We start from the raw sequence: 15,566 nt of genomic DNA on the forward strand, positions 1-15,566 counted from the left end.
ACTTGTAAAATAACTTAATTAAAATAACTAGGTAAGACGAGATGGTGTTTTGTCTTGCTTTGAATTATGTGCATGTTTTTGTGTCCCCACAGGTGAGTAAAACATAAATCTAGAATAGATAACAAAGAAGGAAAAACAAGACTAATTTGTGAAGTACACGACATCCCTTAAGCAAAATGGAATTTTGTTTTATTCCCTCATTCACTCTTTAGAGGTCAAAGTGATCAACAGAAAGGGAAATGACCAAAATGGAAGAGAAAATTTAAGGTTCGAGACTGCTGTTATCTGGAATTATACAATTATTAGTTTTTCTTTTTTTTTTTTTTATTCCGGCATTCCCACATGGCTGTAGACAAAATATTTTAGCTATCAGGCCAACAAAGTCAAAATATTTCTGACAACTGAATTGAAAGAAATTTCAACTGCATTTTAGCCAGATTATATTTTTGGACAATAAAGTTGAACATGAAAAAAGTACAATAACATGTGTATCTGAATAACAAGATAGTTATTCAAGATAGTAATTATAATTTCTCCCCTCAATGTAAAATACTATCTAAGAGGTAGCAGGACCCCATTGGTTACAAACATCAAGAAATGTACTCCAAACAGCAGCTGATGACCTTGAGCAGGCTGTAGCTGTCACAAACTATTTGCGCTATCTTGAAGACGCAACAATTTGCCTTCAAGGTTGTAATGCCTGGCAGGTGCAGATATGAAACACAAAATGAAGGACGATTTTGAAGCCTTGAGACTGAAATGAATGTGCAATCTTATTGTTGTGACTTTCAGCTTGTCCTAACAAGGGGTCGCCCCAGAGACTCATTCAAATTAGTTTTGGGGGGGATAATTATAGAGCAGAAAGTACTTTGTGATGCAACACACCCGTTTTTGTTTTATGCAGGATTGGGACCAATCGTGCGTTATCGGCCACGATTGCAATCTAATGGTAACCAATATGAGAATGAGAATAGCTGCATGAAATGAAGTTCAGTTACCCATTCCACTGTTAGTGGCTGATCACACTCTAAAAACATTTATTATAGTCATCCACTTACATTCATTCAATAGTCTATTAATGACCATGACCACTCTATTAGATGTTAACAAGCCGTTTTGTAGATGTTCAAGTTGGCAAGACTGTTTATTGCACAACCTCCTGAGTTTAGTAATCTAATGACTATGCAACGTTCATGTGGATTCATCACAGTGGTAAACCAACGACAATTGCTTTTAAGCTGTATTTTGCGTATTACTTTTTTCCAAAACACTTACTCAGCAGCTCAGTCTGACTAAGGATGAGCTCATTAGAACTGTGGGTGTATGGGGTTTTACTTCATGGAAGAATGGTTGAATGCAGTCACCGCCAAGATGTGGATTAAGTAGGTTTTCGACTGCAAACTGATAAGGTGTCTGGCTGTCATCCTGTCAGATAAAGGTGGGTGACGATGGGGGTCCCACGCTCAGGGGTGACTTAATGAGACCCAGATGGCCCCGCCATATCCACACACCAATAAATTCTCTTAGATCTGATCTAGAAAGTGCAACACACAAGGTAGGCTACAGACAATAGTTGCATTCATACGCTGTTTTGTCTTGCAAAACTAAAAAATCCTGATTATGTGCAGCACAGAATCAGGATTTTTTTAGTTAATGTTGAACACAAATGCATATCGTTAAACGCGGTAGACCGTAGACGCAACTACAATATTGGCAATTCTAACAAATGTCCCACCCCATGCAGCAGTTAGAAAAGAGCCGACTTTTAAAAGCAAAACTGTTATGGTAGTCTTCCCCAATAAAAACACAAAACTAATGCAGAAAAGACTCCATAGGCCTCTCCTCCAAAGACACGTCCTGATTCATCAGCCCGACGCACACACACGCATGCACGACGCACACACGCATGACGCACGCACGCACGTACGCAGGCACGCAAGCATTTATGTGAATGCGTCTGTCTGGGAACGACAGAGACAAGAGAGGTGGTCTGGGAATGCTGAGGAGGGTAGAAATGGGTAGAGATGGGGAGGGGGAGTTGGAAAGTTGCAACTTCAGGGCAACGCAGACCACATGGAATGCTTGTGTGTTTGGAGGCGAGTAAAGGCATAGAAGCGAGACGCGGACAGGAGGTGGAGGAAAGACGCAAAGAGGGAGGGACCTCGAGTGAGCTGCAGCGTGGCTCGCTGCATGTCGGAATGAAATGAAAGGAGCTCTCTCTCCCCTGCTGTCTAGATTTAGGCTGTCCGATCACCGTAGCTAGCGAGCACATGTCCTGAGAAAACAAAACAGGACAGACAGAAAGCAACGTTAGGCGTTCATTTCCTTTTTTAATTTTTAGTGGTTTGCACCTCTGGGGAGCCTGGGTTGCATCTTTACCATGTGGCTGCTTTCGTAAGGATTGCTCAGCATCCGGCAAATGTTTTGGGCAATTTGTCATGTGACAGGCATGAGGATTCTGAACTTTTTTCAAGGTTGAGGATCAAGGATTGACACTTTCTGGGGAGACATTGAGGACTGCAGCGGAAACATCAACATATCACCTGAGCAGATGCGCTGCAGTTTTCTCAAAGAAAGCACTGGACCTGGATCACTGGAACTTTCTTTTTTCTTTGTTTTTCTTTTGTTACTCTTAGAAAAGCTTGTCATGCAGGTGTGATATGCGGGTGGACTGTTCAAAATTACCCCAAGTGAGCTGTCGGACAATTTTGCAAACAGGTGTGATGAGCGCTCAGTGTGTTTGATGCACACGCACTAAACTCCTGGAACATCATCACCGCTTGACAATCAGACGTTATTTCATCTAAATTTAATAATGGTGTTGAATATGCATATTCTCCCATGACGCCTATTCCCAACACTATTTTGTTTTTATTTACATCTAACTTCACATCACATACACAGCATTCACAAGCTGCACTTTACTAGCAAGTTAAGTCAAACCCTACTGAATTGTATTTAAAAGAAAATGACCATGCCAAAATGCACCATGAACCAACACCAGATCCCAGGATGGGACTTTCCACCGCATCTCCTTCTTCCCATCCTGCTGCTGCTCACCCAAGCGGGGTGGGGGGGCTGTCATCCTCAGTGTTTAGATTACAAACCACCGTTCGAGCCCCAGAAGCCACTGCTCTTCTGCAAAGAGTACGCCAAATTCGGATGCTGTGATGACGAACAGGATCATCAGTTGTCAATCCGGTTTTACACGATCATGGAGCACTTTGATCATTCTGGTTATGTCACCTGCGGAAGGTACATACGCAGCATCCTCTGCCAGGTAAGAATCCGTTATATTGTGATTATTGACTAGTGAATAGATGATAGCGATTTGACTGATAGGCTCTACGATCACACTGCTAAAAAAATTGATACACATGCACGCACACATAACACACATCACTTGCAATGCATCAAAGCAAAACTAACCGCGCTTCAGCTTTCAAAGGAGCTAAATAAAGTTGAGTGTAACTTTTCATTGTTATATGAAAGAAACCACATAATACACTTTTGGTGTCTTATATAATGTTTTAATATAATACCTTTCAAGAGTGTTCATTCTCATTAGAGGATTGAATGACCACATTAAGATGCACGCTACTCGAACTTCTGAGGCAGCAGACGTGGTCTGAATGAGTAGCACTTAAAGCTATTTTGAAAACACTGACTCACACTGCACCAGTCTGCTGCACTTTTTTCGCAGAGGACTTGCAAACCTAATAAACAGCTGTCCATTTCCGCTTCGCTACATTTAGGTCTCTTTTCTACGCTCAGCGGTCCTCGCTGGCACTCAAAACTCCCACGATTCGCTTCCTGGCACATGCAGCGAGCCTTAAGGCTAGTCCCGCCTGCCGATTGCATAATTGAATCCTGGTTGTGCAACTTAGAACTGAAGCGTGAATTAAAAGGTGCCTAGCGCAGCTAAAGATTGACTCATAAAACTCTGATCGGACTTAACGGAACATAAAAAATGCACGATGTCAAGACAATGACATTTCTTGACTTCCAAAGTATAGGTTTCTAACACAACAGTAATTACAGTCTACAGGGGTGCTCTCAAATCAGCACAGAAAGAAGGCAGCTCAAATTAACAGCATGCTTCTTTTCCACATTTGTCTCAGTTATCAATGGAAACTAAAGTTTGACCACTTCCTGAATACATTTCTTTTGATGAAGGCACTGCACTGAGAGCAAAACTGGGAGTCTCCTGGCACTGATATCAGTGAGAGTGTGAGAGAGATCCCCCCCCCACAAACCTAACGGACCAAACAAACATCCACATCCTCTTCTGCCCAGGGGACAGGATATTTTAATTTCCTCTGCAAGAGATGAAGAAGAAATCAAAGAAAATATTTTGAATTAGATAACAAATACACTGCACAGGAGATAAACTCATGTTGATACAACCGAAATAGAAACTTTCTTTTGTGGTGGAATGAATGTGTGCTTGTGTTTGTGTGTTTAAAACGACCAACCCTGAAATTAAAAGGATTGGTGCATTCAGAGTTACTGCATGTATCATGAAAACACAAACTGTTTTATTATGATGATTATCGTATCTCGTAAATGCTTAAACCCCATTGTTTGTGATCATGGAAAATAGTTATTAGCTGTTATTTGTTTGGTCGGAGCATGTCACAATAAAAATGGTGTACTGTAATTGTCCACCATAGTCTGCTGTGAAATTAGATTCCCCACCAAAGTGTTCATTTACTGCATCACCACTGCATCAAGCTGAGTTGCAGTCGAGTTACTCAGTCACGTATCACTTATATAGCAACAGAGGGCAGATTATTGATAAAATGTTTTTTTTTTGGCTCATGTGAGAACATAGGTACTGTTGGATTTGGTCCACAATTTAGGGAGCGCTATCTGCGCCTCACGACAAAAGCCATTGCCAATCACCTGTTATCCAATTTACTCACTGCGTGCTCGTTTAATTTCTTCAGATTTAGGAAAATGCAAAGACACTGAAGCAGAAATTAGATTTACACAGGTTGGTTGAGTTCAATCATAATTCTTGTTAAGAAAGCTCTGTTTTCAGGAAAGTACAATACAGCGCTGGGCCTTTCAAGAGCAGAAAGTCTCCATTCAGAAAAGGCAACGTTCAAGGTTCTTTGGTCAGCTTATATTCAGTTGCACAGGCCGGTGTGGGGCGAGTTTGATGGGTGATGAGTCGTTGGGGTGGGGCGAGTTCGCAGTAGAGTTTGATTCAATGGGAGTGGGTGCTGATTATGGGCGATTCGGTGTGTGTGGGGGCTGTTGTCTTCCATCCCGTCTTTTCGGCCTTGGCGATCATCTTTGGCCGAGTCCTTGGCTGTCTCCCTCTGGCACCTGCTGGTTTTATCTCCAAGTGACCTTCCTGTAAACATTCTGCTCCATTCTTACACTGTCGCACCTCATCCATTCGTCATTCTTTCAATTTTGTCATTTTGTACGGAATTATGTGAGCTTTTGGCTGTGACATCATCAATTTATTAATGTTCCCTGACTATGCAAAGTTTGTTCTTTTGATACTCCATGTCTTTGCTTACATCATTACATTCTTAGTTTAATCATGCTTCCAACCGTATCTCTTCTTTGTTAGGCAAAATATTTCCCTCTGTGCAGAGCGTTCAGTAGTAATCGAAAAGCTGGCGTCTCGCATTTAGGCGACATATGACGTTTAGTCAAAACACAAGATATAATCAAGTACTGAACGGTCAAGACGACTCTGGCCGTGTCCATGATTTAGAGAAAAAACATCAGGCATGCATTACACAGTTCCTTAAGGGTCATTAAGCTATTTAGGCAATATATCAAAAAACATTTGTTATTTCACAGTGCTCAGAAATATATATCAGATCATAAAGTTATAAAAACCTTTGTCATTACCACCTATTAAAAATGTCTAGTTATGTCTTCTTTATTGATTTGGTGTGTAGGTATAATTATATGCTTAAAATATTTCTTTTATTGATTTAATATGTGAATATACTTTTCTGCTTTTGTACTTTATTCAATGAAGTTCGAGCATATCTGTTTTTGTAGCTAGGCAGGACTTTTTGTATTTCGACCCCATTCCTTCAGTACTCTTAAAACATCTAAATCTAAAAACAGAGATGTTCCAAACAATACCGTTATGTCATGTGCTGCCAAAAAAAATCCTTGAAACAAACATCAACCCATTCCATCAGTACAATGATGTCATTTGCCTTGAAGAAAAAAATAAACTGGGGAGGTAAATACACTCTGACGATGATACAGTCTAGTTTTTCCATGAACTAATAAATATGATACACTTAACCACAAGCGTCAGCAATCAAGATTAACAACCGTCAAATATAGTCTTTTCTTGTCAGAAAGGCAAGTTCACTTCACAGCCTCAACCACACCATGGTTTGGATTTTGTGTGCCTTTATTTCACCCTTCTGGGTGTGGTAGAGAGAGTGGTTTTGACTTAATAACCGGCTGAACCTTGTCTTGGATCCATTTATATCATGCTACACACACACGCATACACACACACACGCACGCACAACTGTATAACCAAAGCCTGGCTGGACTTTGATGAGGCAGCTGCAGGGCAATAAACACACACGTCCTCTATTTATGTATGTTACAAACGATTGCCATGCTTATTTTTTCATGCTAACAAAGGTGTCCAGCTTGTAAAAAAAAGCTTTTTTATTTTATTCTTCAGTGAATTAAGGAAATCATCTTTGACCGCATAAAGACACAAACGTGCTTAATGTATCGTTCAAGTTTGAGAGTTGGAGTTTTTTTTGTGTCCTCGTTCAGTCGAGTGGAAAGAAAACATCCAAAATCAACATTGAGGTATTTCTCTGCCACAGCTGTTTGCAGTGATCTGTTTGCCAATTTTAATATAAATAGCATAATAAAGTCATTCATTCAGTCATTGTTTTTGTAGCATGAAGCCAAGTTTTCTGATGCAAACTGATGACATCATTGAGTTAGCGGAAAAATAGCCGAAAAGTCTGTTTGCCGTCGGTGAACTTCTCGTGGAATTATTTGTTTTGGTCCATAAGTTGATTCATTGAGTTAAATCGATGACAAATGCCGTCAAAGTCTGACTGCAATAATAAATTGTTCACCCTGTGCAGGAGTGTTCACCATATGCTGCCCACCTGTACGACGCAGAAGATGCTAACACACCCATGCGCATTTTGCCGGGACTGTGTGGCAACTACTGCAATGACTACTGGAACCAGTGTAGATACACACTGAGTCTTCTCCTGGACGACAAGGGGTACCCTGGGCAGTATGCAAATCTGTCCGCCACTCTCGAAGAAAATCACAGACTCTTCCGTGAATTTCTGGAGCTGAAAGACAATCAGTACTGCTACCCTAATGTCTTGACAAATGCAGGTAGGGCTACACAAACACAAGGATGTTTTGACTCACACGAAATGTGGAAACTGAATGAGACATGCCAGAACAAGTATCTTGTCACATTCCCGTAGTGTAATCACAAGCAAAGCGCACTGAATTAAAAGGCCTCCTAACGAAATGAGTACAATTGTTTCATGATGTTAAAAAACTTTCTTGGATATGCATATCTCCAACTATCTTTGTGATACGCACACTTTGTTGACAGCTTGACACCACTTTTGTTATGCAGAACTGAATGCTAACCTGGGTTTGGTTCGAGAGGACCCCGAGGGCTGTCTAGAGATATGCCTGCAGGAAGTTGCAAACGGGCTCCGGAACCCGGTGGCTATGATCCACGCAGATGACGGAACACATCGTTTCTTTGTGGCTGAGCAACTGGGCTACGTGTGGGTCTACCTGCCCAACGGCTCCAGGATAGATCGGCCATTCCTCAACCTCACTCGGGCTGTCCTGACATCACCTTGGGCTGGAGACGAGAGGGGATTCCTGTGCATCGCCTTGCATCCAAGGTTGGTACGCTGACGTTCTTTTGCACACCATTCAAGTTCTGACGGTTGAAAAAAATTATAACTTCCTCACACCATAGAAGACTTCCTGATTGCGTATCTGCTTACTTGCAGGTTCACCACTGTGAGAAAAGCTTATGTTTACTACTCAGTGTCTGTCAAGAAGGAGGAGAGGATACGCATCAGCGAGTTCACACTGTCGGTACATGATGACAACCAACTTGACCACAACTCAGAGAGGTGAGAAGGAGGATCATTTTGGGCGATATTGATACTCTGAGTGCTGACTGCACATGCACCATTCTGAATCAAACTCATGCTCTTGTTTTTGCCCCTCACTGTAGAACCCTCCTGGAGCTGAGAGAACCCGCATCCAATCATAATGGGGGGCAGCTTTTATTTGGCCATGACGGATATTTGTACATCTTCATTGGTGATGGTGGTCGGGCCGGGGACCCTTTTGGAAAATTTGGCAACTCACAGAATAAGTGAGTAATATCAAATCGTGTGTAACAATAAGTACTTGCGAGACATATTTATTTGCGTTTGTGAAATATTTATTGGAGGTACAAGTGGTAAATATTTATGCTTTATTCGACTCGCTATTTTTATTTCTTTAAGTTACAGTATGCAATTTAAAAACCAATGCTATTAAATGTCATCATTCACTGCCATTAAGTTTCTCCAAGCAAAAGCGGGCATTGTGGCTATGACTTATTTGTTTGTATTCAAAGATTGATGTCGCATAACAGTTTTATCATAAATAGCAAGAAAAATAAGTATGTGTCATGAATTACTTTTGAAATTATACGAGTTTGAAATAAATAGACGTATTTCATCTTTGTGCAGTATAATTTTCCTTTATTACTAATCTGTCTCATGAAACCCTCGCATGAAAGCATCTTTTTAGTGGTTTGGTGATTGTGACCTGAAAACCTCTTCAGACAGCTACAGTTTCGCTGTCTCTGAGTGGTTGTGTTGACACGCAGTTTAACTCTGTTGGGAATGAGGGAGGATACACTTGGCCAAGTCCAATATTGACACTAAGATTGCGGGCTGCCACACTTTGGTATTTGGAAGGTTGTGAGGAGGGGAGTTTGGGGAGAGAGAAAAGGCTACTGGAAGCGGTAGCTACAATCCACTGAAATCGATTTGATAATTCAATTGAAGAGATGTGTCCGTTTGCCTGGGTTGATTGTTGCTAGGGTGGCTCAAGGTAGAGTTAGCGTAAGGAAAACAAAATCATCACGACGACACATTCTGTATTTTCTCACTCTACTTTTCTAGGTCAACACTTCTTGGAAAGGTGCTACGGATTGACATCAACAATAATGATGATGGTGCCCCGTACAGCATCCCTTCAGACAACCCATTTGTCGGAGAGAAGGGTAGCTTCCCAGGTAACATGCTCAACAGTCTTATACTAATTTTACAAAAACTTCCGATGATTTAATTGATGTAAACATCTCCTTGCAGAGATTTATGCGTACGGCGTGCGCAACATGTGGCGTTGCTCGATTGACCGTGGAGATCCGAAGACCGGCGTCGGTCGAGGCAGAATGTTTTGTGGTGATGTAGGGCAGAACAAATTTGAGGAAATAGACCTCATACTTAAAGGTACATTGAAATCCAAGTCACATCTCTTTCCAAAAAATATGGATGTATACAGTTCTTAAGAAATTTAGCAGACCAACATATTCAATGAAAGAGTTCCCTCGGTCATTTTTATGAGCGTGATACACCCCTATGTATAAACCTTGGAGAAATTCTGAGGGCTCTCTAAAAATGTAACAGTCTGCATTTATGATGGATCTTGCGAGACAAATAGGTAACAGTCATCTGTGTGAAAACGTGCTCCTATGATTATGTTGTAAATCTGACCGATTTGTTTCATTATTTAACGTCACTTTTGAGCTGTCATTTTATAGAAATGGTTCCACTGACTACCATGTCTTTTAAGGAGGCAATTATGGATGGAGAGCAAAAGAAGGCTTCAGCTGCTACGATCGCAAACTCTGTCGTAACTCTTCGCTGGGTGAGGCGGCTTTATTTCACTTTTTATGTTGTTTACTTGAATAGTGCTGCACAGAAAACTGACGCAAACCACTGAGAGGTTTTCCATTGTTACCAAATATATGGTGCTGTAAAACATGTCCAGTTGCACTCAGAATTGTTCAATTCAACCAGCTTGCAATGCAATTGAATGGCAACCAATCCAGACTGTACCATGCCGCTTCTATCTAACGCTTTTGCTTTTTGTGTATAATTGAATACATTGTACACTGTTGTCTAATGACAGATGTGCTCTATGTTACATAGATGACATCTTGCCCATCTTTGCCTACCCCCACAAGTTGGGCAAATCAGTGACAGGGGGATACATCTACAGAGGTTGCCAGATGCCCAACCTGAATGGACTCTACATCTTCGGGGACTTCATGAGCGGGTGCGCACTTCTGTCGTGTAGAAACATCTGTGCAGCCATTTGAATGTGTATATGCTAATGTATGAGTTAAATGTATTGCTCCGCAGGCGTCTGATGTCCTTGAAGGAGAATGAGGCAACAGGTGAATGGCAGTACAACGAGATCTGTATGGGAAGAGACCAGACCTGCATGTTCCCCAAACTCATCAACAGCTACTATAAATACATCATTTCTTTTGCAGAGGATGAGGCGGGTAAGGACTCAGATGTATTTTACATCTGTCTTATCATTTTCTATACTGTATATCAGCATATGAATTCATGCTTCAGTTCATAAATAAATACGTAATATTTTGTGTCATAGTAAATTTTAGTGGTTCGGTAAATCACTTATTCAACTTCATTGACACAAACAGTAAATACATTTTAGGGTTGAGTTTATTTTTCATCTTGGAATGTTTTATCTCATTTTGTCTCCCTCTTTTCAATCCATTAAGGTGAATTGTACTTTCTTGCCACGGGTGCTCCAAGTGCAACAGCCAGAGCAGGGATTATTTATAAAATAGTGGATCCCTCCAGGTGAGTACTGTCACACATCTTCCATTCTACTTTCAGGCTTATGGAGTGTAATTGTTGCCGTTGTTTGTTTCATCAAGAGATCAGCTGTGAGTCTGTGCGTGCACGTTCAGTGCATATGATGTTCATGGTATTAAAATACAAGTTTTTTTTATCTGAAATATGTGCTTAAAAAGGAACAAAAAATAAATAAAGCAAAATATAAATAAAACCATAAAGCCTCTGTTAATTTTAGTGATAGGTTTAACCACACCGACTAAATTAATATGATAAAAAATAGAGCGAAAGCTCAAAAATTCTAAATAGTTTATATGATGATGATCTTTCTCATAGGCGAGCTCCACCAGGTCGATGTGCCATCAAGCCCTCCCCAGTAAAGATAAAGGGGAAATTACTTCACTTCTATCCCAAAGAAGGTAAGCTAAACCTACAACACTCTTTCTGTATCCTTGTCTCCACAAACACCTTCCTTGCTTTTTTCACCAAACTCCGTTTTGCTTTTATTGAGGTACATTCCAAAAGGGTCCCGGCAGCCTATTTGTTTCTGGTTAAATTGGAACCGTGCCACTATTTAGTAACCAATTAATTTGGTGTTAGTTGCAGAAGAAGGCAAATCTAGGTACACTGCAATCAATCCATTGATTAGTTGATGGATATTAAAATTGTCTGCCTTCTTCCATGTTACTCTGTAGTTCATTAAATAGGTAAACCTTATGCTGGATTTGTTGCACTGCTTCGTCTTGCATTTCTTTTCTGGATTTGAATTTTTTTTTTATTATATGTCCTCTTGTTGATCTGGTATGATTCCTGGATTTGGAACCTTTTGTCTACAGATAAGCTAAATTGTGTATTTATCAGTTAATGCATATATAAAAGTATGATTTACTGGCCAGTCGATACTTTTAATTTAATTTTAATCTATAATTTTTAAAATCTTTGTCAGAATTTGTGATCGATAAGAAGCCGACGACCACACCGGTGCCCACGACAACCGCAAGAAAAATACCACCAACCAGAACAACAACAAGAAGAATTACAATACTGCCACCAAGAACAAGACAACCCTTGCCCCAACCACCAACACCTGCACCTACGAGAAAACACAAAAGGACACCTCCACCAACAATAAGAACAACACCATCAACAAAGGCTCGCACCACCTTGGTCAAAGCTACACCCACCGGTAGGCTTACTGGTACACCCTTCTATCAAAACAAGTCCACTGTTAGGACCAACATTCAATCCACCAGTCGAGCCGTGCACATGAGTGTCACACCGGGCCTTTTCTTCGGCACCACTCTAAATTTATTTTTCATTTTAATACGCAATTACTAGTTATTTATCATGGGTTACTTCTTAAACTGTAAAATGTCAGTTGTTTGCAATTGCAACCCAGCTGCTATGTCTTGCTCATAAATAACTGAAAGACAAATCTCAGACGCCTATTCCATGGATGTTTTTCAAAAGTAAATTATGAATTACTATAAATAGATTGATATTTTTTAAAGCTATGCTTTTCTTTCAATTATATATTTATTGGGCCCTTTCCTACCTTATTTTTGCTTACTACTTTTGCTTGTAATTTAATGTGTTTCAGGGTAGATTTAAAATAATCATGAGTAAAATCTGATTAATTATACCAGACGCTTAGTTCACATTGCACAGAATGTTAAATATTTGTTCTGTACAATGAACTTGAGTTTTATGTTTAACTGTGCAGTATATACTATAATTTAATGATTTAAATTTCTCTCAGTTGAACTGATATGTCTTAATGTAGAATGATGGATTTTAAAGTTAGTAAAGTGCAAATCAACCCCTCAGAAAAGTGTTATTAACGAGCCTTTAAAAAAAATCAAACATAAAATGAGGCTTCAAAATCATGGAAAATGAAGCTGGTCTTTAATTTCTGAGGCACGATGGGCAGGTCTACTGTCTGCCCCCCAAACCACACCCTACTCAAGTGGCAATCAAATTCCTTTACTCCAACAGTAGCAAATATCTGACTTCTCCTTACAGGGTCTTAAAAAATACAGTATTTAATTGACACTTTTTTTTTTTGCACACAACTCAAGACAATCGCATAGGTAATTCTGCTAAACAGCAGACATACATGTATTTCCATTATTAAAATGTTTTAACGTTAAGTAGTCAGAAATATTCAGTTTTAAGCAATTATTTTTAAATGTTTTATTAAAATTAAAATTATTTATTAAATTTCAGCAGTTTTCCGCTTACTGTATGTTCTCATTACAAACATCAGGTATTGTAGTGGATGTCGTGCATGTTGATAAAGGTTTTGCTATGATTGAATTCGGTTGTAGTGGAAATGCCACTTAACTTTCTTTGGCTGGTACACGAGTCTTAAGCAAGTTGTATACCTTGTGCCTTTTTTATGTTAACATTTGCACTACTTTAATTTAAATCCGTTACTTTGGCATTATTTATTTGGAATAAATGTTTCTGCATCAGCCTCGGTTTGGACAATGATCCTTGTGTGTCTGTCTTTATCTGTTCCCTTCAGCTATACTACTTTGAATGGCTTCAGTGAGGTATTAAAGTAAAGAGGGTGATTCTGTCTCTCCCTCAGGTTATCGCTCGGCTCTCTACACCGCAGCCTCCTCACGGACTCAAACCACAAAGGCCACTTCGACAAGAAGATATATGAGACCCCCTCTACCCCACCGAACATTAACCTTGCTACGGCCTCCTCCTCCTCTGTCCACAAAGCAAACCTACACGGCTTTGACCACTGGACGTTATCCAAGGAGGTGGACAACGCCGCGGCCATCATATTGGACCCCGAAGCCCACAACCTATAAGCCTCAGAGACCGCCAATATATACCACTCAGACAAAAACAGAAGAAGGGAAGCTTGGGTTAGTAGAGAAGACAGACAACACAGAAGGGTATGAAGGTAACCAAGTGAATAAGAGGCCCAGGGGAGGAAGCAGGGGTTACGATTACAAAAGAGTAAGAGCGGGTGGAAGGATGCGTGTTGGCTCGGTTCGTTTGGTAAGCCCAGATGGTCTGTCGGACCGAGGCCGAATTGAGATCTTTATCCGTGGAGAGTGGGGCACAGTGTGCGACGACCTTTTCACCACTAAGGCGGGTACGGTAGTGTGTCGACAGCTGGGCTTCAGCACGGCGCTCGCTGTAATGAAAAGGGCAGCGCTAGGCCAGGCGGATCGCAGCGTCAGGATCTACTTGGATGACGTGGAGTGTGAGGGCGGGGAGAAGTCGCTGCTCGAGTGCAAGCGGTCCAGAGTTGGGAAGCACAACTGTTCCCACGCAGAGGATGTGGGGGTGATCTGTGGTTAGCCTCAGTACAGAGACCTGGCCGGAGAAAAGTACTGTCGAGTCAAAAACTGCCGTGGATATTACATAGGTTGTCACAACTAATACACTTTATTCTTTATTGGTAGTTGCATATTTGTGTTGAACGGGCCATGCATGTGGTACCTGGGTCTTCAATGGGGATTTTCCGGACTGATGCACCTCCTAATACCACCACTATCAGATGGCAATTACAGAAATTATTAATACTATGCAATGCTATGTACGTTTTCTTAAGGAATTCACAATGTTTATTCCTCGAATATCATGACAAAACATTTAAAGAAAATCCATCATACTCACCAGAAATTCTGATTATTACTGTGCATGTATCACTTCAGACACATTTTACTCGTCAACCAATCAGAATGGGAAAATGCTGACGTCTTCAAGAGCCAGCTAGTTGGCCCGGTGAGAACAAGTTTGAAATCTGATTGGTTAACAAAACAGCCTCTTTGCTAATATTTTTTATGAGCTGATAGATGCTCAAATCTTATTGGAGAGAAACTCCTACTTCCAAATAGTACATATATTAAAAGCAGTGGAGCCCAGAGAAGCACTATTAAATAAAGGGAATAGTTTATTGGGAATAAGTTATTTGGGAATTATTTGCAATATGTGAAAAAATATTAGAATTAATTTATATGAATGTAGGTCAGGGCTCGGTGGCACACTGGTTAGCACGTCCGCCTCACAGTTAGGAGGGTGCCAGTTTGATTCCACCGCAGACTGTGTGGAGTTTGCATGTTCTCCCCGTGCCCGCGTGGGTTTTCTCCGGGCACTCCGGTTTCCTCCCACATCCCAAAAACATGCTTGGTAGGCCAATTAAGCACTCCAAATTGCCCCTAAGTGTGAGTGCGAGTGCGGATGGTTGTTCGCCTCTGTGTGCCCTGCGATCGACTGGCAACCGGTTCAGGGTGTCCCCCGCCTACTGCCTGATGACTGCTGGGATAGGCTCCAGCACGCCCACAACCCCTGTGGGGACAAGCGGTATAAAAAATGGATGGATGGATGGATAGAGGTCAGGGCTTCTGGGGCGAACAGAGACGGACTTATTTACCCTGACTGCTCACCACTGGCTGGAAAGGGCTCCAAGGGCATTTCATACCATACTGATAACAAATATGTTACCAATAATTGTAGGAATCAGTCAAATGCAATGCATTCATTTTTAACCACCAGCTAGATATATATAGAGAGTTTGATCTTTTATCCGACCTCTTTGCAGATTGGAAAAAGTCCACCATTGGTTTACAGTCAATTGTTATCTGAGATGATATCTTTTTTTATTTTGTTTATTTGTTTGTTTTACGGTATATTTTCAGCAGGTCT

General features: G+C 40.8%; 1 protein-coding gene across 1 annotated transcript; it reads left to right on the forward strand.

Moving 5' to 3' along the window:
* Positions 1-1,997: 1,997 nt before the first annotated feature.
* On the forward strand, positions 1,998-14,853 carry si:ch211-136a13.1 (HHIP-like protein 1). The gene is made up of 14 exons (XM_037266917.1): positions 1,998-3,280; positions 7,104-7,368; positions 7,622-7,901; positions 8,013-8,138; positions 8,243-8,386; positions 9,186-9,298; positions 9,375-9,515; positions 9,859-9,933; positions 10,218-10,344; positions 10,431-10,576; positions 10,820-10,901; positions 11,232-11,314; positions 11,842-12,081; positions 13,489-14,853. Exons 1-14 carry the CDS (start codon positions 2,969-2,971, stop codon positions 14,217-14,219), a joined length of 2,865 nt encoding a protein of 954 aa, XP_037122812.1. The 5' UTR covers positions 1,998-2,968; the 3' UTR covers positions 14,220-14,853.
* The last annotated feature ends 713 nt before the right edge of the window (positions 14,854-15,566 follow it).

This window comes from Syngnathus acus, chromosome 13 (genome assembly GCF_901709675.1).
Source record: "Syngnathus acus chromosome 13, fSynAcu1.2, whole genome shotgun sequence".
In the NCBI taxonomy this organism is placed as follows: Eukaryota; Metazoa; Chordata; class Actinopteri; order Syngnathiformes; family Syngnathidae; genus Syngnathus; species Syngnathus acus.